The sequence below is a fragment of the Artemia sp. Qi Xiang Cuo genome, chromosome 8 (genome assembly GCF_049724085.1).
Source record: "Artemia sp. Qi Xiang Cuo chromosome 8, ASM4972408v1, whole genome shotgun sequence".
Lineage (NCBI taxonomy): Eukaryota > Metazoa > Arthropoda > Branchiopoda > Anostraca > Artemiidae > Artemia > Artemia sp. Qi Xiang Cuo.
In genome coordinates, this window is record NC_142801.1 from 11,431,096 (window position 1) to 11,457,710 (window position 26,615).

At 34.3% G+C, this 26,615-nt stretch overlaps 1 protein-coding gene across 1 annotated transcript in view; it reads right to left on the minus strand.

Moving 5' to 3' along the window:
- The window catches only part of mIF2 (mitochondrial translation initiation factor 2), a 196,561-nt gene that overhangs the window by 76,363 nt on the left and 93,583 nt on the right, over window positions 1–26,615 (minus strand). The window contains exon 10 of the mRNA XM_089093213.1: window positions 19,511–19,589. Coding sequence (XP_088949339.1) covers window positions 19,511–19,589 — 79 coding nt within the window. The remainder of the gene's footprint in view (window positions 1–19,510; window positions 19,590–26,615) is intronic.

The following is a 26,615-nucleotide window of genomic DNA, read 5'->3' on the forward strand; positions in this document are numbered from 1 at the left end:
AGGATTGAATGTGTTTGGAGAAATGGTGGACGTGGGAGAGGGGTAGTTGCCCTCCAATCACTTTTGACTATCGAAAAGGGCACTAGCCCTTTCAATTCCCAATCGAATGGGCTGTTTTTGATGTTTCTACGACGACTCTTTCGACACTAAGTGCCCTGGTCAAAAAAAAAAAACAAAAACAAACAATACATTGTGTCCACATCGCTCTTTTCCCACAGCGCTATTGCACTGCCTATGATTACAGGCTGATATGTGTAATCTTTACTTTTTTTTTATTTGAGTAGTTATTTCCTTTTAGATGTTTTATTTGATTATCGTCTGAGAGCCAATGTTGATTAAAATAGATAGTCGAAACAAACTCAAAATGAGCAAAAATTAAAATGAGTAGGCCTGATAACCCCCATGCCTTCTCAAGACAAGAACATAATTTGCACTTTACCGAGAAAAAATACGTTTTAAATGTTTTTACCTCTCTTAATTTCATAAATAAAAAAAATATCAAAACTTCAAGGAATAAATATCAGTATATGTCAATTAAACTGACAACCCACGTTCTTTTTTTTTTTTTTTTTTTTTTTTTTTTTTTTTTTTTTTTTTTTTAGTAAAACGCAAATTATGTTCTGGTCTTGAGAAGAAATATGGGTTATCAGCCCTACTCGTGTTGTGTTGGGTTTTACTCATTTTGAGTTTGACTCAGTTATTTATTGTAATTTCTGTTCGTTTTGAGTTTCATTTATTTATTGATAGTGATGTGTGGTAGTTTTACACTTCGAAGATTATTTCTGCTCATTCTTGGCTTAATGGAGCTCTTTACTTTTCTTTGATTAACTTGTTTTGAAATTTTTTTTTTAATTAATATTGACTAATGACCTTGGATTGGCTTCACACGCGGTAATTAAATCAAACGCTGATATATGTAACCTACACATTTTTTTTTTTTTTAATTTCAAGTTCTTTAATTCTAATTAAAGAAACATCAAATAAAAACAGCAAATGTAAACAAAAAAAAAATCTTAAAAAAGAATAAAAAAGACCTAATAATATAATAATAATAATATAGATTTATTACCTGCCAAAACTGTAAAAGATACAATGGGCGGCAGAGTATAAAAAAGTGAAAAAAATGCAAAAAGAGAAAAAAAAAAAAAGACAAACAACAAAGTACGGTTTAACACAAATATATACAATGAAATGGGGCCTCAACATCGACATTCAAATAACACATTCAACTCAAGTCTGTCCCTGAAGAGTTACCCAAGGATGACCTAGAGTCATGAACTTCTTATGAAAACTCGCTACTCTGGCAGGAACTGCCAAGGCAGGGTCTATCAATCCAAATCTACTGATCAAATACTGGTTTTTGGACCATGGTGGTAGTCCAAGCAGATACTTAGCGTATTTAAAATAAATCGTGCGCAACTTTTTCTTCTCTGTCTGTGTGAAGCAACTCCAAAACGGAGAGATGTAGAGAAAACTCGGTAAAACAAATTCATTATACAATCGGGCTAAAATATCACGACTAAATCTCGCCTTGCTCAGGACAAGTTTCTATATGCAGAACGAACTTTTCTAAGGGTATCAGCGATAATAAGTACGCGTGTGGCCTTGAGTGACGTACTGGTCGGGACTGCAAGGTAAGTAAGTGATGGAACAGGTTTGATTTCCGTATCATCTAGCATAACGCATATGTCCTCAGTCGACACTTTATAATTGAAAAATAAAAATTCAGTTTTCGATGGATTAAATGTATGGCCGACACGAGCATATTCTACCTTTGATGCACTAAAACAACTCTTTATTCCATTTAGGGTTCTACTAATGTTTAAAATGCCGTCGGCATAACCTATGAGCGACAAAATAATTCCACATAAAATACACGTTGTTGGTGCTTTATGTTGTACTTCGATTACTGAATTATTGAATAAATCTGGTGAATTTACTGCTCCTTGCCTAATACCCTTATTCACTGGTATATCAATTTCTAAAAGCATATCGCAATTCCAACCAGGACACTTTATCCTAACACGAAGATTACTATACATTGAATCAAGGGGTCCGATGACCGAATTATCTACGCCTCTCTCTGCTGCAGAGAGTAAAATATGTTCGTGGATAGACGAATCGAAAGCACGGGCAAGATCATGGGCTGCTAAAACTAAAGAATCATTGTTCTTCTCAGCGTCAGTCAGTATAGACACTAGCGAGTAAAGGGCTTGATCACATCCAAGCGATCGCTGGAACCCAAACTGGTGTGGGGGAACTGAGCACTTGCTTCTAATTTCGTCACGAATAAGAAGCTCAAATAGTTTACATAGTGTAGTCGACACAGTAATGGGCCTATATGAAGAGCACCGGGAGGGAGGCTTCCCTGGTTTGAGAATAGGTGTTATTACACCAATGCAAAAGGTAGCCGGGGCGATACTTCTGGTAACGATAATTTGGAATAATAATGATGCATGTTCAAGAAGTTGTTCACTACCATAGAGTAAATGCTGGCCGCAAATTTTATCGAAGCCTCTCGAAAGTTACTTTTTTAGCTTTTTCAGGCATTCACGTATTATACTTCTATTAACTACCATGTTCTCTATTGACAACTTAAGCACTTCATCTAGCTCACTCCGGTAAGAATTCCGTAGCGCTTGGTCATGACTTTTGAACTGATCGGTGAAGTAAGTATTCCAGGCCTCTGTTGTTGAAAGGGGGACCTCAGAGGTTGATTCTTTGGGCTTCACTAAATTCCTCCACAGGAGTTTGGGATCGGACTTACTTTTATTGCTGTAATTGTCAATTATCTCTACGGTGCTTAAAAAAGGCATTGACAAAGGCACGTTTAGTATGATTCTTCACTTTCCAGACTTGCCCAGATCTTGGTTTACTATTGTCACACCATATGAGAAACCAGAACCTCTCAGTCTGGCATGCTTCTGTTAAATTTAGGTTAGCGGATCATCCTCTAATTTCAGTGTTTACTCGAACTTTTCGAGAGGGTACGGCTGCTGATTCGGCACACCAAAGGGCATGGCATATTGAGGCAGAGTAAATGTTCAACAGAAGTTTCTGCTCTTCGGCCGGGAGGTCACTGTTTGACATCAGTAGCGGGAAAGGGACTTGGCTCTTTTCAAGAATGCTATTACACACTTGTTGATACTGCTGGATTGCAGCATCATCGAGCTTCCAATCTTACACAACTTTGAGCTTTGGAGCTGCGCTTTTTTTTACTTCAGAGAATGGGCAAGCGAAACTCAAGGATATAGGTAAATCATCGCTAAGTGTACCACCCATGAATGCCGACACAGATTCGTTCTGGACATTGAATGATGTAACAACATGGTCGAGATTAGATACTGAGCCACTGTTATGACAATAACTGAAGTTTTTTTCTTTATCCACCACCGTGAAGCCATCTGGTAAGACTCCTAAAGCTATTTGTGTTCTAGGACTTTCAGTTTCAGTAAGGTCGCAGTTGAAGTCGTCAATAATTAAATATTCATGACCCGACTGCTTTATTCTCAACACACATTTAGCAAGTTTCTCGCAGGATAGGTTGAATTTTCTCTCTGATCGATCATTCTTGTAATTAGTAGGAAGGTAAACACAGATCAGAACAATACCATAGACGTCCACTGCGATAAAACTGTCTTGCTGCTCGACAAGTTTGGCGGAGATGTGATCTTTAATTACAATAGCAATACCTCCAGATGGCCTTCCTCTACAGCTTAATTTCGCTTCTCTAATAAAGAACCGATGCTTGTCAGAGAACTTGATACAATCCAAGCTATCCTTGCTTAAGAAGTGTTCTTGTATGCAAACTATGTCATGATCCTTGGCAAATTGTTTTATAATTGGCACCTTATCACGCAGATTTCCGTTCATATTCCAAGATATTACTTTAAGAGATGAAATGGTGGCTCTTGTTATTACGGTTTCTTCATTGCTTTGAGGACTTCGGGACAACGGATGCTATAACAGGGGTGCTTATCGGATTTGCAAAGTGCTCACAGAATAGGATTTTTGCAAGGATTCTCCTTTTTTGAAGTATGCCCTTCTTCGCCACATCTAGTGCAACGTTTAGAGTTTTCACATTTTAATGCTAGGTGTCCATAGTTTTGACAGTTGAAGCAACGGCGTGGGATATAAATAAACTCATCAATATGAATTCTTTCGTATCCTATCAAGGGCGGGTTCCGCATTGCATGTTGCAGATAACTTTTAAGGGAAAACTGCAGTTTGAAGGACCTGGTTGCTCGGATTTGCTCTGCTTTAACACAATTCGGGACTACGGCTAATAGAGCATCAGCATCAATTTCTGTGGGTACAAGTCTAGCTATACCAGAAAAGGTAGGAGTTTTCATTTTGGTGTCCAAAGTCGCATTATCACTGTTTAGAATAGCAACACTCAGTTTTTAGGCCGCTTGTTTGTCTTTCAGGTTTATAGGCCATTCAGTTTGGGTTGGCCTCAGCTCACCAACATAATCTGTTATGCTTGAATCGTTGTTACATAATTTGTTAATAAAAGCTTTTCTCCCAGCAGCAGAAGGTTGCGGGTTTGCTGACTTCTTAAGAATGACAGCATAGGTGGAACTTTTCGGTGCCTGTGTTGGCAGGCTATGCGTTGTTCAGTCCTTATTTCGGGCAATCAGTGAATCTAACTTCGTATTCATCTCGTTAATATTTCTAGTAACAAATGCGCTGATTTGGCTACCGCAAGAGGGGACTTCTTGGGGCACGGCAATAACAAAAGTCGGTAACTCCACACTTTTCAGATCACATTCTTTTAAGATTTTCATTATGTCGAGAACATTTTCACTTTCAATATGTTTTATGGAGGGGCGTACGTTTGGATGAACAATAGAGTAGATGAGGATTTTAGCCTCCTTGATCGATTCTTTCCCAAAGAAGTCGGTGCACGTCTGAGCTATCTCATCTTTCGGTACACCACTGAGCATTAATCTTAGCACATAGTTCAGTACAGCATTCCAGACCAATTTTTTTGGAGTGGTCATCTTGGCCAAGGAATAAGTTACTCGTAAATTACTCACCGGCAACGTCCCTCGGCAAAAATTACAAAATGGTCACCGGCAACCCTGCGCACGGAGAAATTCTTTGGAGCTTTTACGTCAAGAAAAATGAGGGAAGCATTGCTCCCCACTACCTATTCCCAGGAATTTAAGAGTCAAAGGACCCGGCAGCGACCGTTACAGCAGGTGCTCTCCCCTCTTCTGCTCGTTTTCCTCCCCCCCAAAAAAGCCCCAAATCCCGCTAATACAATAAAATATTGAGTTGTGCCTTGACCTCTAGATGGCGCTCCGATGTAGACCTTTGTAGGAGCGGTGTACCTTAGGTGAATGAAACAGGAATGATTTCGATGTGGAAGAAAAGTACTTAAAGTTGTTATTGTTTGGCGTTGTAGAGATACTGGAAATTTTGGTTAATGGTGGGTATATTAGATTTGAACAAAAGAGAACCGTGGCCTGAAAACGTTTCTTAACTCTGGCATCAGATCTTCACTTAATTGTAGGTAAAATTCGCTATTCAAAGACTCTGAATATATAAATCATAATATGAACGCACTCTTAAATCCGCCATTAAGAATTATGATAGGTGTCGCTATTTTGCTTCCAAACAAGGAGCATAAATTAGTAATAACGTTATAAGGCAACTCTAATTAAATAAATTTATTCTTCAACACAATTATATGAGAAGAATTGCAAACTATGTTTCCTTACTGTTCCTAGGATCACAGATTCCAAATCGAGCACAATCTTGGTTAAAGAATCAAACTATTTCTATATGAATTTAACTTATTTCAAACTTGGTAATTTATTTGCTTCCACTAATTAGAAAGTTACTACTTTTTTTCCAGTAGTATGAACTTTTTTGCTTCCACTAATATGAACTGAATGAGTTTAGATTAGCTTGTCAGAAGATCAAGTCATGATTTAGGCACGTAAGACGAAATTCATTGAAAGGGAGAAAGCAAGATCGTAAAATGAAACGAATGCAGGCTAATTATGAGACAATTTTAGAGTATCAGTGGGGAGGGAAATAAAATTATGGAATTTCTAGGGACTCCCTTCCTCAACCCTGACACATACGTGCCTGAAAGGGATTTATTACTGTTCTTGGAGAAACGAATCATTAGGGAAGTCATGTCAAAATTGCAAAGGATTCAAGGGCGGATCTAGACTAAAGTCTTGAAGGGCCCACTGTGACAAGGGCGCCAATGAGCAAAATTTTGGTGAGGGCCAATGTGACAAAGATCCTTGTAACAGCTTAGTGGATAAAGCCACACCTGGAAATCTTCAGGCTGAAGTTCGATCCCGGCTGTAGCAAGGAAAGTAGTTTGTATATTGGTTTTTATGTAATTTTTAGTAATTTGTAATTTTTATTTTTATTTAGTCACTCTTTTTTGTATACGAAAATATACTTGTTGTATTTATTTTTTGACCTATAATTGATATGGGGAGAAGATGAAATGAAATATATCTTCTTAATTTACAAGATTTTGACATTTAATCAAACGGAGTACTTATGAACTCGAGAAAGAAAAAATACATATTTACATATATAAATATATATATATATATATATATATATATATATATATATATATATATATATATATATATATATATATATATATATATATATATATATATATATATATATATATATATATATATATATATATATATATATATATATATATATATATATATATATATATATATATATATATATATATATATATATATATATATATATATATATATATATATATATATATATATATATATATATATATATATATGTAATTTTTATGTAATTTTTATGTAATTTTTATAATTGTAATTTTTATTTTTATTTAGTCGCTCTCTTTTTGTATACGAAAATATACTTGTTGTATTTATTTTTTGACCTATAATTGATATGGGGAGAAGATGAAATGAAATACATTCTCTTAATTTACAAGATTTTGGATATATTTTTAATCAAACGCGGAGTACTTACAACTCGAGAAAGAAAATACATATTTACATACACACACACACACACACACACACACACACACACACACACACACACACACACACACACACACACACACACACACACACACACACACACACACACACACACACATATATATATATATATATATATATATATATATATATATATATACATATATATATATATATATATATATATATATATATATATGTATATATATATATATATATATATATATATATATATATATATATATATATATATATATATATATATATATATATATATATATATATATATATATATATATATATATATATATATATATATATATATATATATATATATATATTATATATATATATATATATATGCTAAATAAGTATCTAATGCAGCCCTTCTAGTATATATTACCATATTGGGGGGAAGGGGGAGGTGTAAAATATAAAGGTTATATGCATTGATAAAGAAATTATTCAAATATCACAGCATTAAAAAAAGATGGGAAGCAGTTTCAAAAATCAAGAGAGTAGGAAATTGAAAGAACCAGCATAGATATACAAAAAAAAAAGAACTACTAAAATAAAAATTCTCTTTAATCTAACAAATATCCATCAGAAATCGACCATTTGGTGCTTTAAGTACACACACAAAAATTCTGGTCATTTCTTGGGTGACAAATTTTATAGCGTAATTAACCCTATTCATTATAAATTTAGAACCGAAAATTCCGACTTGTCATAAAACAATTTTAATTATAAAATTATCATAAAAAAGTTTTAACCCAAAACAGCTTAAACAGTAGCAGTTTAAGTAATTGTTACGAAAGTACTACTAAAAATTGAGATGACTCTCCTGTTAACATCCCAATTAGCAGTGGCAGCGTTTGAGGGGGGGGGGGGGCCGTCGTCCCCCGTCCAGTAATTTGGAATAAAAAATTATAATTCATTAAGTAGCTTTAAAAATGGTGCTCCTTTTAAGCTTCAGATTCGATCTTTACTTCGACCAGATAATTTTTTTAATTAATCCCAGCTCATTTTTAATATAAAAAATGCAAAAATAATGATCTTTTGTGCTTCCTCATTAATATTTATACAAATATACCGCCTTTGAAGTCTTGTCATCAAGGAAATAGGTCATCTACTTCTTATACAAGATCTGCGTAACATAAACAAGGGAGAATTTTGCTGTTGTTGGCTGGTCTATGCTTGAAATTCATTACAGTGCGAAACAAGTTCGACTGTTTTCAATATCTGAATTAGACTATGGTATGTTAATTTTGCGTTTTAAGCTAGATTAAGCAATTATTCGATACTTGGTCTAGGCTATCCCATAGGGCAATGCCGAAGGAATCCAGGCCTGAAGAGGTCTAAGAACCTAAAATCCCGAGGCGGTTGAGAAAGAAATATGTTACAAAACAATTTTTTTACCTACTTTATAATGTATAAAATAATTGTAGTTAACATATTTTGACTGCAGCTGCATTAAAGTTTATCCACAACCCCAACCCCTCTAGTATGCAAATTTATAATCCAAATTATATATTTCCCATGTAATTAAGTTAAACGTGTATTTACCCGTGAAATTAAATAAAAAAAATGTTAAATATTTAAAATATTAAAGATAAATATTAAATAGAAAGCAAGTTTTCTTTTAACAAAAGTACATGCTGTGGGTGTCGCATGGCACTTTATGATTGCCTTCACAGCTCAGAATGCCTTCACAGCTCAACAACTCAACAAGAATTGTTGAGTTGTTGGTCATATGGCACCTTGATATGTGACCTTGTTGGCCTTGTCTATATTTAGTGGATATTGGAGGTTGATTTTTTATCTAAATGTGAGATATCTGACCAAATTTCGTCAGTGCCGTAAAAGTACTTATATTTTGGGGTACTACATGCTGGGAAACTACACCACATACTACATACAAGCTGCTTCCTTACAAAGCAGTGAAAGTTGCTTTCTGACACAGTGTTGAAGTTTTTTCTCAATGACTCCTAAGAAATTCCCACTTAAACATTTTCTTTGTGGTCAGTAGTGACTCATTAGCGACTACTATGTTTTCTGTAATATGTACAATATTTGAAATCATGGTATTTGTCCTCACTCTACATAGCTTCTTATTTTTTAAAGAATTTAACTGAACTTTTTAGAAGTTCCATACACAAAGGTCAAATGCAGTTTTGACCTTTATGAATGAATTTATGAATGTAGTTTTGCCTGATTCACGACTGGTTTGGCGACCGTTCTCCTTCAAAAGTGCTTTCAAACTCTCTTGGCCACAATTCAGGTTTTCCACTGCGAGTCAATGTGACAACAAGGTCATATGACAACAAGAATTGTTGAGTTGTTGGTCATATGGCACTTTATGATTGCCTTCACAGCTCAACAACTTAAGCGTAATGCTAGGTGCAAACGAAATGAACAAAGACAGTGTAAGCTTTGTGCGTGAATACTCTAAACTAAGCTCGATTTTGAACGCTGAAGGCCTGAGCTACAGCGTTTTTACGGAGTTGAGGATATAAAAAACAAAAAACATTCTAGAAAGAGCATCTGTTTTTACTGAAAAACGCTTCAAATATGCGTTTCCTCTGATATTTCATCTATTTAAACTCTACTTCACTACTTCTATGAATTCTGCTTCGTGTGAAAGATCTTTTTCTTGCCTTCGATGGCTGAAGACGTACTGCCGCAACACCACGGGACAAGAAAGATTATTTTCACTTGAACTGTTGGTAATTGAAAGAGAAGTACAAATTGACCTTGATAAAGGGATAAAGGAATTTAATACAGAAAAAACATAGACGACTACAATTTTCGTAACAAGTCAGTGTAATGCAGAGCCAAAACATTGATTTTCTTATTCAAGGATTAGCCGTTTGATACAGGCTGCAGGTCCACAAGAGCGGTCAGAAGGATTTTAGATCATTACGATCAGAGCTATTACTATCGGTGACATCCCAATTGAACTTTCCTAAGACATAGACTATGACAAACTCAATCAAACTCAGACATAGACACTATATCAAACTCAGACGCTATATCAAACTCAGACATAGACATTTCTTAAGAGCTATGACTATGCTTATTCTGACAGTCCTTTTCAGAGCGCACTAGTCGAGAGCATTCAAAGCTAAATCTCTCCCAGAAGCAATGTCGTAGAAATCGGTCGGGAGATAAACAGAGAATATATAAGCACGTCGATTTTCCATAGCTTTGATCAAGTCCTCCTTGCTATTAAAAAGCGACTTGAACGATCAAGTATTTCGTGTCCTTTCTGCTTTACTATAGTTCTGAATTAAGCCACACAGATAAGGGTCCTCGATATCCTTAGAGGTACGACGTATAATACCAAAGTAGAAAGGGAACTCCAGTTTTGCGACCTTAACTGCATTAGCAGGGGTAGCAGTGATGTTTTATCGTCAAGCACAATTACCGCTCTTTCTGCAGAGGTTTCAAGTCCAGAATATGAGAACAACAAGCCGAGAATACCCTTTGCGGTCATCCAGCTTAACAAGACCTTTCGCTGGTTGTTTCAGGATAACCAAGTATGTAGGTTTCAGCTGAGGAGTGACACTCGGGACTTGGGGCAGGAGGATGTCCTGAGATGCCAGAGAGGTTACATGCATTACAAGACCTTCGACGCTACTGCGGACTTCGTTCAGTTTCTCTGTGAGCGTGGCAATAACCTCGATATGAACCATTGGCACTTCACCAAGTTCGTAAATGACAAATTTGAGAGGAGCTATTTTCGTTTCGTCACAATACCGAATAGCGCTTATCAAATCAGTTAAAATTTCCAGGGGCTTGACACGGTCTGACACACGAAAAGTCTTGCCAGCGAGAGAACAAATAACTTCTTTAGCTTTCAATAAAATATCAGGCTTGTAATATTGTGCTGCTTCCGAGATAATATCCACAATTGAGTTTCCCGCCTTATTTACAAAATAAAAAAAGGTTAGGAGAGGTTTATATATCATTTTTATCTCTCTCAAATCAGTTCTCATTTCAACCAAGGAATAAAACAGCAGAGCGTCCAAAAAACACAGTCAGTGAGGAGGGAGTCGCCTGCGAAGTCGCAGTCCAAACAGAATACCGCGGGGGGGGGGAGCACAGTTCGGTGTAGAATAAGCAGCATGAATAGTAACGATCAATTTTCAATGATCAAAGAATGAATGAGGACTAAATACTGAATAAAATCGAAGAACAAGGGAAGGATCGGGACCAACTCACCTATTTCCCGCAATTTACGAGTAACTGAATACCAGCAAGTAAAAAACGGCACCTGCGGTAGGTTCTCTCCTCTCTTCCCCTTGTTCTTAGAGAAAATTGCACAGCAATTGATTATGCACCTTACTGCTATGACATGTAGATGTCACTGTAAGTGTCTTTGATGATAATATAGAAAGCGTGCTTATCGACTTGCGAATAAAGATGGAGTCGGTAGAAATAATCAGAGATGAAGACATACCAGTAATTGGTGGAGATCTCTTAGATATTTCTTCTAAAAACCCATCTGTAGAGGGTAAAAAACGAGTTGGGCAATAGCCTTATAAGAATACTGCAAGAATATCCGATATTCAGCAAAGAAGTAAACTTGGCCACAATAACACTGGACATAACCTAGATAGCATATGTCCGATACATATATTTTTTCGTACTAACCTAATATGTAAAAATAATTTTTTTTTTTAGTAAATCATGTATATTCGACATGGTATCTGCTTAAGTATACTATTCGAAATTCAATTCAAATATTAAAATTTCAAATTCAATGACGCTAGGCATTCGAACGGAAATATTTGAGCTATTTTATGCGGCAATATGGTGACTCATAATCAGGTAAAATTTGATATTCAACTTGTTTAGTTGGTTAATGCTGATTATAAAAACGGTAGATTTTCTAAATACTGCATCTTTAACCACATATCTGCAGAGATATCAAGGAGAAATTAATCACCTTTCCTACTTCATATCAGAGCTGAAACAGCGCTTTTAACTCCACCAGAATCTGCTGTCTCATCTCATCATCCTTGTCCCTTCGAAGCAAGGCCGTACCCAGAGGGGGGGTTAGGGTTTTTCTAACTCCCCCCCCCCCCCGAAATGTTTTTCTGACTCGTAAAAACGTAATAAATGGGTATAAACAAATTTTGTATGCGCTTTTTGAGGCTTTTTTGTGTAAATCTCCCCCCCCCCCCCGATTTTTTTTCAGTGAAGCCCCCTCCAAAAAAAAATCCTGAGTACGGCCTTGCTTCGAAGATTGTATCTGTTGATCTCAAAACCGTGAAGTTGAAGTCTATGCTTGAGTCAAAAGGCGATATCCTTCCCGAACCAGACTGCTTGAAGCAAGAGGTTGAACTTTGGCGCAGCAAATGGGAAAAACTTGTTATCACAGAAAAGATTTCTTGTGCTTTATCTTCTCTCCACGAATTCGACTCCACCTTTTTCCAAATATTTGTCTTCTCTTGGCTGGCCTTGCAACGTTGCCTGTCAGTACTGCTACTCCGGAAAGAATCTTTTCTACACTTAGAAGGTAAAAAACCTGGCAAAGAATTTCAAGGGGCCAAGAAAGGCTGGGTTGTTTAGCTCTGCTCACTGTCAATAGAGACACTGATGTCTGCCACGAAAAGGTCATAAACGTTTTCGCAGGGAAGGAAAATCGTCGTTTAGACTTTGTTTTGTAGGCGCTTAGTTTACTAAGTGCCTATACAAGGTCGGCTCTGTAAATGTTTCATGTCTAGGAATGCTTAAATACATGGTTTTCTAATGCAATATATATATATATATATATATATATATATATATATATATATATATATATATATATATATATATATATATATATATATATATATATGTTATAATAGGGTTATATATATATATATATATATATATATATATATATATATATATATATATATATATATATATATATATATATATATATATATATATATATATATATATATATATATATATATATATATATATATATATATATATATATATATATATATATATATATATACCCTTAAAGATACAACACTATTCCTAGTGGACGCGTCCTCGTTCGCAAGGGACGCTTCCCTAATGCACATCAATTTTATATATAAAATAATAAATTTAATGATTTAATACAATTTTGTTCTATCAATTATACATCCTATAAGAATAATCATTTAAGTCACATTTAGAATATTTAGTAAACAATCCATTCTTAAGCAGCCTTTTAAATTCACTTAAATCACTATTTTATTATTTTCACTTAACGAATTCTATAATTTAGCCCCTCTAAAAACAAGAGAAAACCCTGACTTAGACGTAACCAAATTATTAACGTAACCAAATTTTAATTATTAATGTAATAGGATGCACCTTAACCGTTCTGGCTAAGTGGGCGTGCGATGGGTTGAGAATTCTTTGTCCAAGGGGCATGGGTTCGATCCCTTGCGTGGCCGGTTATTTGGTCTAGGACGAGGGTTAGTGGTGTGACTCTGTAAGCTCAGCCAGAGTCGACCCAGCTCTAAATAGGTACCTGGAGAAATCTGGGGAAGGTGAGCAGGAAGGGTGTGTGAGAGCACAGGATGGCTGGCCCCCAAACCCCCCCCCCCCCCCCATTGCACTTCCTGGCTGAAGGGCCATGAGACGGAGATCAGCACCGCCGGTTTGGACCTTAAGGGTCTAGTGCCGTCATACTTACCTTACTTACTTACTTTACTTAATAGGATGCAAAGTTTATAGATTAAATTGGTATTAAATCCATAAATTTAGTGTTTATTTGATTGAGGTGTGTTAAGGAAGAATTTAACCGATTAAAACACACAAATACAATTTTTACTATCCTTAGTACCTCCAGCACTTTACTTCTGTTTTACAAAAAATCTAAACAATAAACATCCATGTATAATATTTCAATAAACATTAGGGAGGGGCCAGTAGCCTCTTTTAAGTATTTTGTCTTTCTGGTATTCGTCCATTAAATAGTTTTTCTTCCTTTCTCTGTTCTATTATCATTCTATTATTATTCCTTTCGATGATTATTCCTTCTATTATTTTTTTCCGTTTTCATGCACTGATCTCTTGCCGCAGTGTTTTGGACTTTAACCCGAGGGTTCGCTCAAAAATGAAAAAAAGCTAAAACCAAGTAGTTAAAAATCTTAAGGTGAAACACAGTTTTTTCACAGTTTTTTTTGTTCCTTTTTTTGATATCTAAATATAGCAAGTAGTCAAGTAGTTAAAAATCTTAAGGTGAAACACAGTTTTTTCACAGTTTTTTCTGTTCCTTTTTTGATATATAAATATAGCAAGTAGTCAAGTAGTTAAAAATCTTAAGGTGAAACACAGTTTTTTCACAGTTTTTTCTGTTCCTTTTTTGATATATAAATATAGCAAGTAGTCAAGTAGTTAAAAATCTTAAGGTGAAACACAGTTTTTTCACAATTTTTTCTGTTCCTTTTTTGATATCTAAATATAGCAAGTAGTCAAGTAGTTAAAAATCTTAAGGTGAAACACAGTTTTTTCACAGTTTTTTCTGTTCCTTTTTTGATATATAAATATAGCAAGTAGTCAAGTAGTTAAAAATCTTAAGGTGAAACACAGTTTTTTCACAGTTTTTTCTGTTCCTTTTTTGATATATAAATATAGCAAGTAGTCAAGTAGTTAAAAATCTTAAGGTGAAACACAGTTTTTTCACTGTTTTTTCTGTTCCTTTTTTGATATATAAATATAGCAAGTAGTCAAGTAGTTAAAAATCTTAAGGCGAAACACAGTTTTTTCACAGTTTTTTCAGTTCCTTTTTTGATATCTAAATGTAGCAAGTAGTCAAGTAGTTAAAAATCTTAAGGTGAAACACAGTTTTTTCACAGTTTTTTCTGTTCCTTTTTTGATATCTAAATATAGCAAGTAGTTAAGTAGTTAAAAATCTTAAGGTGAAACACAGTTTTTTCACAGTTTTTTCTGTTCCTTTTTTGATATCTAAATATAGCAAGTAGTCAAGTAGTTAAAAATCTTAAGGTGAAACACAGTTTTTTCACAGTTTTTTCTGTTCCTTTTTTGATATCTAAATATAGCAAGTAGTCAAGTAGTTAAAAATCTTAAGGTGAAACACAGTTTTTTCACAGTTTTTTCTGTTCCTTTTTTGATATCTAAATATAGCAAGCAGTCAAGTAGTTCAAAATCTTAAGGTGAAACACAGTTTTTTCACAGTTTTTTCTGTTCCTTTTTTGATATCTAAATATAGCAAGTAGTCAAGTAGTTAAAAATCTTAAGGTGAAACACAGTTTTTTCACAGTTTTTTCTGTTCCTTTTTGATATCTAAATATAGCAAGTAGTCAAGTAGTTAAAAATCTTAAGGTGAAACAAAGTTTTTTCACAGTTTTTTCTGTTCCTTTTTTGATATCTAAATATAGCAAGTAGTCAAGTAGTTAAAAATCTTAAGGTGAAACACAGTTTTTTCACAGTTTTTTCTGTTCTTTTTTTGATATCTAAATATAGCAAGTAGTCAAGTAGTTAAAAATCTTAAGGTGAAACACAGTTTTTTCTGTTCCTTTTTTGATATATAAATGTAGCAAGTAGTCAAGTAGTTAAAAATCTTAAGGTGAAACACAGTTTTTTCACAGTTTTTTCTGTTCCTTTTTTGATATATACATATAGCAAGTGGTCAAGTAGTTAAAAATCTTAAGGTGAAACACAGTTTTTTCAAAGTTTTTTCTGTTCCTTTTTTGATATATAAATATAGCAAGTAGTCAAGTAGTTAAAAATCTTAAGGTGAAACACAGTTTTTTCACAGTTTTTTCTGTTCCTTTTTTGATATATAAATATAGCAAGTAGTCAAGTAGTTAAAAATCTTAAGGTGAAACACAGTTTTTTCAAAGTTTTTTCTGTTCATTTTTTGATATCTAAATATAGCAAGTAGTCAAGTAGTTAAAAATCTTAAGGTGAAACACAGTTTTTTCACAGTTTTTTCTGTTCCTTTTTTGATATATAAATATAGCAAGTAGTCAAGTAGTTAAAAATCTTAATTTGAAACACAGTTTTTTCTGTTCCTTTTTTGATATCTAAATATAGCAAGTAGTCAAGTAGTTAAATATCTTAAGGTGAAACACAGTTTTTTCTGTTCCTTTTTTGATATCTAAATATAGCAAGTAGTCAAGTAGTTAAAAATCTTAAGGTGAAACACAGTTTTTTCAAAGTTTTTTCTGTTCCTTTTTTGATATCTAAATATAGCAAGTAGTCAAGTAGTTAAAAATCTTAAGGTGAAACACAGTTTTTTCACAGTTTTTTCTGTTCCTTTTTTGATATATAAATATAGCAAGTAGTCAAGTAGTTAAAAATCTTAAGGTGAAACACAGTTTTTTCTGTTCCTTTTTTGATATCTAAATATAGCAAGTAGTCAAGTAGTTAAAAATCTTAAGGTGAAACACAGTTTTTTCACAGTTTTTTCTGTTCCTTTTTTGATATCTAAATAAAGCAAGTAGTCAAGTAGTTAAAAATCTTAAGGTGAAACACAGTTTTTTCACAGTTTTTTCTGTTCCTTTTTTGATATCTAAATATTGCAAGTAGTCAAGTAGTTAAAAATCTTAAGGTGAAACACAGTTTTTTCACAGTTTTTTCTGTTCCTTTTTTGAAATCTAAATATAGCAAGTAGTCAAGTAGTTAAAAATCTTAAGGTGAAACACAGTTTTTTCACAGTTTTTTCTGTTCCTTTTTTGATATCTAAATATAGCAAGTAGTCAAGTAGTTAAAAATCTTAAGGTGAAACACAGTTTTTTCAAAGTTTTTTCTGTTCCTTTTTTTATATCTAAATATAGCAAGTAGTCAAGTAGTTAAAAATCTTAAGGTGAAACACAGTTTTTTCACAGTTTTTTCTGTTCCTTTTTTGATATATAAATATAGCAAGTAGTCAAGTAGTTAAAAATCTTAAGGTGAAACACAGTTTTTTCTGTTCCTTTTTTGATATCTAAATATAGCAAGTAGTCAAGTAGTTAAAAATCTTAAGGTGAAACACAGTTTTTTCACAGTTTTTTCTGTTCCTTTTTTGATATCTAAATATAGCAAGTAGTCAAGTAGTTAAAAATCTTAAGGTGAAACACAGTTTTTTCACAGTTTTTTCTGTTCCTTTTTTTATATCTAAATATAGCAAGCAGTCAAGTAGTTAAAAATCTTAAGGTGAAACACAGTTTTTTCACAGTTTTTTCTGTTCCTTTTTTGATATCTAAATATAGCAAGTAGTCAAGTAGTTAAAAATCTTAAGGTGAAACACAGTTTTTTCACAGTTTTTTCTGTTCCTTTTTTGATATCTAAATATAGCAAGTAGTCAAGTATTTAAAAATCTTAAGGTGAAACACAGTTTTTTCACAGTTTTTTCTGTTCCTTTTTTGATATCTAAATATAGCAAGTAGTCAAGTAGTTAAAAATCTTAAGGTGAAACACAGTTTTTTCACAGTTTTTTCTGTTCCTTTTTTGATATCTAAATATAGCAAGTAGTCAAGTAGTTAAAAATCTTAAGGTGAAACACAGTTTTTTCTGTTCCTTTTTTGATATCTAAATATAGCAAGTAGTCAAGTAGTTAAAAATCTTAAGGTGAAACACAGTTTTTTCACAGTTTTTTCTGTTCCTTTTTTGATATCTAAATATAGCAAGTAGTCAAGTAGTTAAAAATCTTAAGGTGAAACACAGTTTTTTCACAGTTTTTTCTGTTCCTTTTTTGATATATAAATATAGCAAGTAGTCAAGTAGTTAAAAATCTTAAGGTGAAACACAGTTTTTTCTGTTCCTTTTTTGATATCTAAATATAGCAAGTAGTCAAGTAGTTAAAAATCTTAAGGTGAAACACAGTTTTTTCAAAGTTTTTTCTGTTACTTTTTTGATATCTAAATATAGCAAGTAGTCAAGTAGTTAAAAATCTTAAGGTGAAACACAGTTTTTTCACAGTTTTTTCTGTTCCTTTTTTGATATCTAAATATAGCAAGTAGTCAAGTAGTTAAAAATTTTAAGGTGAAACACAGTTTTTTCACAGTTTTTTCTGTTCCTTTTTTGATATCTAAATATAGCAAGTAGTCAAGTAGTTAAAAATCTTAAGGTGAAACACAGTTTTTTCACAGTTTTTTCTGTTCCTTTTTTGATATCTAAATATAGCAAGTAGTCAAGTAGTTAAAAATCTTAAGGTGAAACACAGTTTTTTCACAGTTTTTTCTGTTCCTTTTTTGATATCTAAATATAGCAAGTAGTCAAGTAGTTAAAAATCTTAAGGTGAAACACAGTTTTTTCACAGTTTTTTCTGTTCCTTTTTTGATATATAAATATAGCAAGTAGTCAAGTAGTTAAAAATCTTAAGGTGAAACACAGTTTTTTCTGTTCCTTTTTTGATATCTAAATATAGCAAGTAGTCAAGTAGTTAAAAATCTTAAGGTGAAACACAGTTTTTTCACAGTTTTTTCTGTTCCTTTTTTGATATCTAAATATAGCAAGTAGTCAAGTAGTTAAAAATCTTAAGGTGAAACACAGTTTTTTCACAGTTTTTTCTGTTCCTTTTTTGATATCTAAATATAGCAAGTAGTCAAGTAGTTAAAAATCTTAAGGTGAAACACAGTTTTTTCACAGTTTTTTCTGTTCCTTTTTTGATATCTAAATATAGCAAGTAGTCAAGTAGTTAAAAATCTTAAGGTGAAACACAGTTTTTTCACAGTTTTTTCTGTTACTTTTTTGATATCTAAATATAGCAAGTAGTCAAGTAGTTAAAAATCTTAAGGTGAAACACAGTTTTTTCACAGTTTTTTCTGTTCCTTTTTTGATATCTAAATATAGCAAGTAGTCAAGTAGTTAAAAATCTTAAGGTGAAACACAGTTTTTTCACAGTTTTTTCTGTTCCTTTTTTGATATCTAAATATAGCAAGTAGTCAAGTAGTTAAAAATCTTAAGGTGAAACACAGTTTTTTCTGTTCCTTTTTTGATATCTAAATATAGCAAGTAGTCAAGTAGTTAAAAATCTTAAGGTGAAACACAGTTTTTTCACAGTTTTTTCTGTTCCTTTTTTGATATCTAAATAAAGCAAGTAGTCAAGTAGTTAAAAATCTTAAGGTGAAACACAGTTTTTTCACAGTTTTTTCTGTTCCTTTTTTAATATCTAAATATAGCAAGTAGTCAAGTAGTTAAAAATCTTAAGGTGAAACACAGTTTTTTCACGGTTTTTTCTGTTCCTTTTTTGATATCTAAATATAGCAAGCAGTCAAGTAGTTAAAAATCTTAAGGTGAAACACAGTTTTTTCACAGTTTTTTCTGTTCCTTTTTTGATATCTAAATATAGCAAGTAGTCAAGTAGTTAAAAATCTTAAGGTGAAACACAGTTTTTTCACAGTTTTTTCTGTTCCTTTTTTGATATATAAATATAGCAAGTAGTCAAGTAGTTAAAAATCTTAACGTGAAACGTAGTTTTTTCTGTTCCTTTTTTATTATCTAAATATAGCCTTCATATACTAAAAAAAACATTAACAAACCTTTCCATATGCAGTTCCTGCAACAAGCCATGCTCCTTTTTTAAGAGTCCCCCTCTGAATCAAAAGAGTCGACAATATCCTGAAAATCAGAATGATTATTAATTCAGAAAAAATTATTACCATTGTCATAATATTTCAGAATAATTTTTCCTAGGACACAACAAAGACCCCACTGCCACAGACCATAGGATTTATCCCTATAGAAAAACGCGATTTTATAACATTGTTATTTTGGTTGTTTCATAATTATGAAGTTTTTAGGATAGATAGATAGATAGACAGATATTTATTGCAAAACAAAAGCCTCTTTGGACCATGGCAAAAACAAACACAGTTGCATATAAAGTCAAAACACATGATAATATCATATATAACAATAGCTAAACATAGCCCATAGCAAATAAAAATAAAATAACATAACAATTGCAACACAAAAGCACACATAATACTAAAAAACTAACTCACATAATTACACACAATGTCACATACATAATAATAATAATAATAATCGTGTATTCAAAAACATTTCTACAGGGCCATATACACTATATATCAAATATAACAGGAAAACAAAATTAAAACACCCTTCAGCCTTTTTATTCCAAACAATAATAAATCTTCTTCACAATAGTTCCTTTTTTATTTTTAGTGCCTGATCAACAAATCTATATAATCTACACATGAGGCTAGGTACCGTCTGAGACACCATGCCCCGAAGTGAAAAATTACTTTTCCCCAAAATACCCTCCCTCAAATCAGTAAGCCCCTGGCACCGGCACAGAAAATGGTCCAGATTTTCCTCTCCAATATTACAAATGGGACACGTGTACCTAGACGCCGGGAACCCCATACCTCTCTCAAATACTTTACTCCTCCATCTTAAAGGCAGACTGTTGGCCCGCAACTACAACCAATATGACAAATACTTACATGGCGAATTAAACTTAAAGTAAATCTCCTGGCCAAACACCTTTTTAACATCCTTATAAACGCTTAATATCTCGGATCTCTCAATTTCATTCCCCCATGTCTGTATGTCCTGATCTTCTAATCTTTGTTTAACTATTCCTATTATATCAATCTGACTAATGGCGGGACCTCAACCATCATTCCATATGTATGACAATCCTAATCTGTCTAATAAGGATTTAACCCTAAACGGCCATGACCTCTTACGCCCTGAAGCAAGTAGCTCTTCATAGTCCTCTTTAATAAATTTACCTCGGGGTGCCTGCACTATCTTCATTCAAAATCTCACTACCTGAACCAGCCTATGTTTACGGAGCGAAAAAAGCCCTAGTTCCCATCTGGGTATGCGTAGTCCTATGGAGGCCAAGAAGCCTTTTGTAATAAGTTACCTGAAGGGTCACCAGCTGTTCTGCCGCTTCCATCCCCCATAATTCCCCACCATAATGAATAACTGGCAAAATCTTCGTTAAAAATATTCTTTTATGCATTGCTAGACCTTTAATACCCATAACTGTACCATTCCTAAAAACCGTCGATATAGCCGCTTTCCCCTTTTTTACTGACTCTTTAATGTGGGCACACCAACTACCATTATTTTGAAATACAAAACCTAAATATTTTGAATTTTCAACTATTTTTATTTCGTCTCCATTAAACATAAACTTACCATTACATTCTTCATCCTTTCTTTTACCAAAAATAACTATTTCTGTCTTCTGAACATTAAGTTGGAGCTTCTTCAGATCTAAGTAAGCTGCAACAAGATCTAACAAAATCTGTAATTCATGGGCAGACTTAGCTACAAGTACGTAATCATCAGCGAAAAGCAAAACTGAAAATAATCAAACAGTTCGTGGTAACGAACTGTAAGTAAGGAGCGACCCGGCTCAATGGTAACCGAAACTCTAGAAAACAGTATTTTGATACAAATAGATACACCAAAAGAATCAAATTTGAATGCTGATTTCAAATATATAAGTTTCATCAAGTTTAATCTCTACTCATCAAAGGTAACGCGCCTGAGAAAATTTGGTTTATATTCAAAAAAAGGAAGAACGACACCTTAAAAACTATAGAACCTTAGTGAAAATCACACCATTATATTCAGCGCATCAGAGAACTCTACTGTAAAGATTTCAAGCTTCCATCTACAAAAATGTGGAATTTTGCATTTTTTGCCAGAAGAAAGATCACGGGTGCGTGTTTATTTGTTTGTTTGTTTTTTTTTTTTTTTTTTTCCCCAGAATATCGTGGGAGGGCTCATTGGAATGGAAATTGAAAGTTCTAGTGCCCTTTTTAAGTGACCAAAAAAAATGGAGGGCAACTAAGCCCCCTCCCACGCTCATTTTTTTCCCAAAGTCACTTGATCAAAATTTTGAGATAGCCATTTTGTTCAGCATGTTCGAAAATATAATAAGTATGTCTTTTAGGATGACTTAATCCCCCGAAATTCCCGGGGGGTGGGCTGAAAGTTATGAATTTTACCCAATGTTAACATATAGCATTGGTTATTTGGAAGTATACAGACGTTTTCAGATTTTTCCTGGTAGTGGAGATTTTTCCTGGTAGTGGGGGAGGGGGTGGGTCGGGGGTTATGTGGGAGGATCTTTCCATGAAGGAAGTTTTCATGGGGGAAGGGACATTGCTATGAAGGGGACGCCGGGCTTCCCAGCATTATTTAAAAAAAGATCAGAAATTTAATATAAAAAAAACAAGTATTTCAACTGCAATAGCAGCAACATCGAAACTTCAAACGAACAGAAAATATTACATATATGAGTGGGTTCACCCCCTAGTCAATACCTCGCTCTTTAAGCCAAAGATTTTTTAGTACTTTCATAAGAGCTATTTATTCTAATTAACGGCCTTTGTGATTAAGCGGTCATTTTTAAAGAATTGGAACAAAATTCGAACTTTCGCTTAAAGAGCAAGGTATTGACTAGAGGGCGAACCCCCTAATAAACAAATTAAAAAATATGAATATAGAAGTTCGTTACGTAAGTTAATTCGTAAGTTACGTAAATTTATTACTAATAAAAACGTTCGTAAATAAAATTACACAAGTTTCGAGAAAGCCATTTAACTAAATAAAATTAAATTAATATGAAAATTTTGTTTTAATTATTCATGTACGGTGAGCCAAGATCAAAACCTGCATTTATTCAAAAACGTTCAAAAATTAAATTAAAAAAAAAACAGTTTTTTTAAACTGAAAGTAAGGAGCGACATAACTTAAAACGAACAGAAATTATTCCGTATATGGAAGGGACTGTCCCCTCCTCAACGCCTTGCTCTTTACTCTAAATTTTGACTCTTTCTCACAACTCTATTTGTTAAAACAATAAAAAACTTTAGCGTAAAGAGCGAGGCGTTGAGGAGGGGACAGTCCCTTTCATATACGGAATAATTTCTGTTCGTTTTAAGTTTTAATGTCGCTCCTTACTTTCAGTTTAAAAAACTTGTTTTTTTTTATTTAATTTTGAACCAAGACCCACTGTCGGAGCCCACCTTCTTTCCAAAAACTGAACTAAATCATTTATAAAAGATAGAAAACAAACGGAGGGGGGGGGGGGAAGAGCACTACCTTGTTTTACCTCTTTACGGTTTCTATATACTCTAGATCTGATCTATTACCTTTACTACCGCCTTAGTTCCGCAATACATGCTAGTAACTAACCTCACAAAAATACTAGGTAAACCTATACTTCTCAGAATATCTACCAAAATCACCCTCTCAACATTATCAAAACCTTTTCTTAGATCTAAAAAAGCTGCATATAGACGGCTATTCCCTGTTCCCTACTTATCGACTAAAGCTCTAAGCACAACTGCCCTATCTGCTGTACTATAATCTTTCCTAAATCCTCCTTGCTCTTCATTTATAATCTTATTTTTATCTAACCACCTATCTAGCCTCCTATCTAAAATTTTTTCTAACACTTTACTAAAAACTGGTGCTAGAGCTATGGGCCTATAGTTATCATTCCAGTTAGGGTCCCCCTTCTTAAAAAGCGATATAACAACTGAAGTCTTCCATAATTCTGGCCACTTACCTGTAGATACAATACTATTAAATGCTATAACTAATATCGACAAAAACACCGACACAAATTTCTTAACCACCCAGGCTAGTATCCCATCCAAACCTGGTGCTGAACCTCCTTTCATCTTACTAACTGCTTCTCTAACCTCATCTCTTGTCACTTCCCCTACTAATTCATAATCATTCTCCTGCAGCGGGAAAATACTTTCACCTGAACATGACGCCTGACTATCCTCTTCTAGCCCTTCACAGTCTCCTTCTAAATTCTCAAAATAACCAGGCCACGACTCCGGTGAAGGCGTTCGACCTGAAATATTAGCTCTTTCCTTTCTCATTCTACTCCAAATTCTTTAACATTCCCAAGTGTAAAATCCTCCATCATCTTTTTCCTTTCTAAACTATCCCATTCCCTACTTTTCCTCTTCAGCAATTTCTTGTATTCCCTATTCTTAACTCTATAAAAATTCAACGCTTCTAACCGCAATTCTTTATCCTGGCACTGCCTAACAATTTCTAATTCTGTTTTTACCTCCTGCTTTAACCTTCTACATTCCTCATCATAATATCCTTTATCTCCTGATTTAACTTTCCTTTCTACCGCTTTACTAGACCACTGGTGCACTAACTCACATAACTCGGCAAGGACTTCCTCAGCACCACAATCTAGATTTCTAATCTCCTCTAATCTATCCATTACTTCCGGTCTCGCTATTATCTCATCCATGTTATCAATTTCTTTATTATTCCAATCTTTTTTTAACGGTTTTCGAACTCTAACCTTCTCTTGACCGACTCTCTCATACCTCTTTCCAATACAGCTCCTCTTACCTTCAACCTCTAAACCCAACTCTAACTTAACTTGGCCAAGGGTCTGAAAAAACTGACTGAAGTACCTCAACATCAACTGATTGAGCTGCAAGCCCACTGTCAACCAACACATAATCTATCAGACTCGGTCGGACGAGCTCCCGACATACAGGTAAACTCCCCTACTCCCCCATCAGTTCCAAATCTCCCATTCCCAATTATTAGACCATTCTCCGAGCAGAGCTCCAAGAGCCTTCTCCCCCAACAATTCACCCTCCTATCCGTATCTCTGCTACTTCTAGGCATTCCATACTCAGATGGAACCAAGTCAGGCACTTCTCGGAACGAAACACTCTCCATTTCCAATAAAGCACCCGTATAAGCGTTAAAATCCCCCATAACAACGAAAACATCCTCTGTAAAATCCCTTCTTAGTCTTCTTAACTCTTCAGCTAACACATCCCATGTTTCCTCTCTATTATAGGAACTATTCTGAGGCGCTATATACACAGATCCTAAAGTCATCCATTTATTTCTCACTAACTCCAACCGTACCCAAAGAATGTTCTCTGAATTACTAGCAATTCTATGATAACAACGGAAACGAGCTTTACTTAGTAACACGGTTATCCCTCCATAGCAGCGTTGTTTCCAGCTGGCTTTCGCGCAACATGCTCAACACTAAAACCGTCGAATATCGGAGGGTCACTTGCGCTATGCCATATTTCAACTAACCCTATAATATCGATTGACTTTAAATCTTCACTAACCTGTTGCACTTTTTTGTTCACACCTTGTACGTTCCAGGTTACTAAACTAATTCGATGTATATGACTGAGTTTTTCCTAATCACTCCGTATCTGTCGCTCTTCTATAATTGTTGCATCAAAATATGAAACATCCAGAGTAATGCGGTAATAGTCACAATATATGTTACTATAGAGGGTATATCCACAGGGGCTCCTCGGCACGTACCGACCAAATCTATTGGGCCAACCTCCCGTGAGTGACAGTTGGCTGGAGACATTCCTACTGTTTCCCTTTGATTGTTCTTCAGGACTAATAACTTCCGATAATTTTCGCGTCTTCTTATCATTACCCTTTAATGGAGACCTCGCTAAAATAGTGTCTTTATGGTAGGTTTTACTGCCAGTAGGTGCGGGGTTATTCACATCAACTTCAACTACTGTTTCCGCATCGCTATCAGACATTGTTGCATCGCTACCCGAATTGTCTTCCGCATTTCCTCGAATAACAACTTCACTACCCTTATTAATGGCGCCTGCATTAGGTGCTCTTGCCTTTTGTACTTTTTGCGTGGTGCGCGGGGTCTCCTTTATAACCTTATTCGATAGCTCATCCTATTTAAACATAACATCGTTCACATAGAGTTTGCCACCCCTGAGATAGACAGAATGACCTACAGAAAGAGCTTTATTCATTTCTACTCTGAGGTGCTTTCTAGCTTCACGCTGGGCGGGGCTATAATCGGGTGCAGCAGAAAGTCCATATTCTCGTAGAAGTGGATTTCCCATTAAAATCATATTTCTTACATCCATCGAATTCAGCTTTAGCACAATAGAACCGACCTTCAATCGGAAAGAGTCTCTTACATCACTGCGGGTGAGGCGCAAATTGGGAATTACGTCGTTCAAAACCTTCATAATCTCTTCACTAAGGGTATACCCTCTCGGATCCACCGCCTCAAAGTTGTAGATTATAACATTGCTGCGCCGCAACTCATCCTTTAAACGGTCAGCTCTAAGCGTGGCTGACTGTAAATTTTGGCGAACCAGTATCAATTCACTTCAGTTTCTCGTTAGCTTCTGCGTTCGATTTTAGCTGAACATTCACTTGTGCTAACTGTGCCTCGAAAGAAGTTACACTTTCCACAAGTTTCGGGAGAGCGTCTATTTTTGATGTCAATTCCGGAAGCAAATCCAGCTTAAAATTTATCTCTTGTAGAAACTGACTGTTCGTTGTCGAATCACCTCTATCCGCTTGCATTGTAACAATAACTAATCAGTGACGTCACCGAGTAATAACAATCCAGTCAACAAATCCAATCTCCGATATTTGGGTGCATTCAGGTAATTGCGTAAGACTTATTCCTTTACAAAATTGTGTCACTCTTTAATCCTTTACAAAATATATGTGACCTTCACTGGCGGATGTTGAATGAGAACTGATATTACAAAATTTTCGTCAATGTTGCCACCTTGAACGTTCAAGATAAGTAAGCAAAACTAAAAATTCGAACATCAGCAATGTATTAATTCTCAAAGA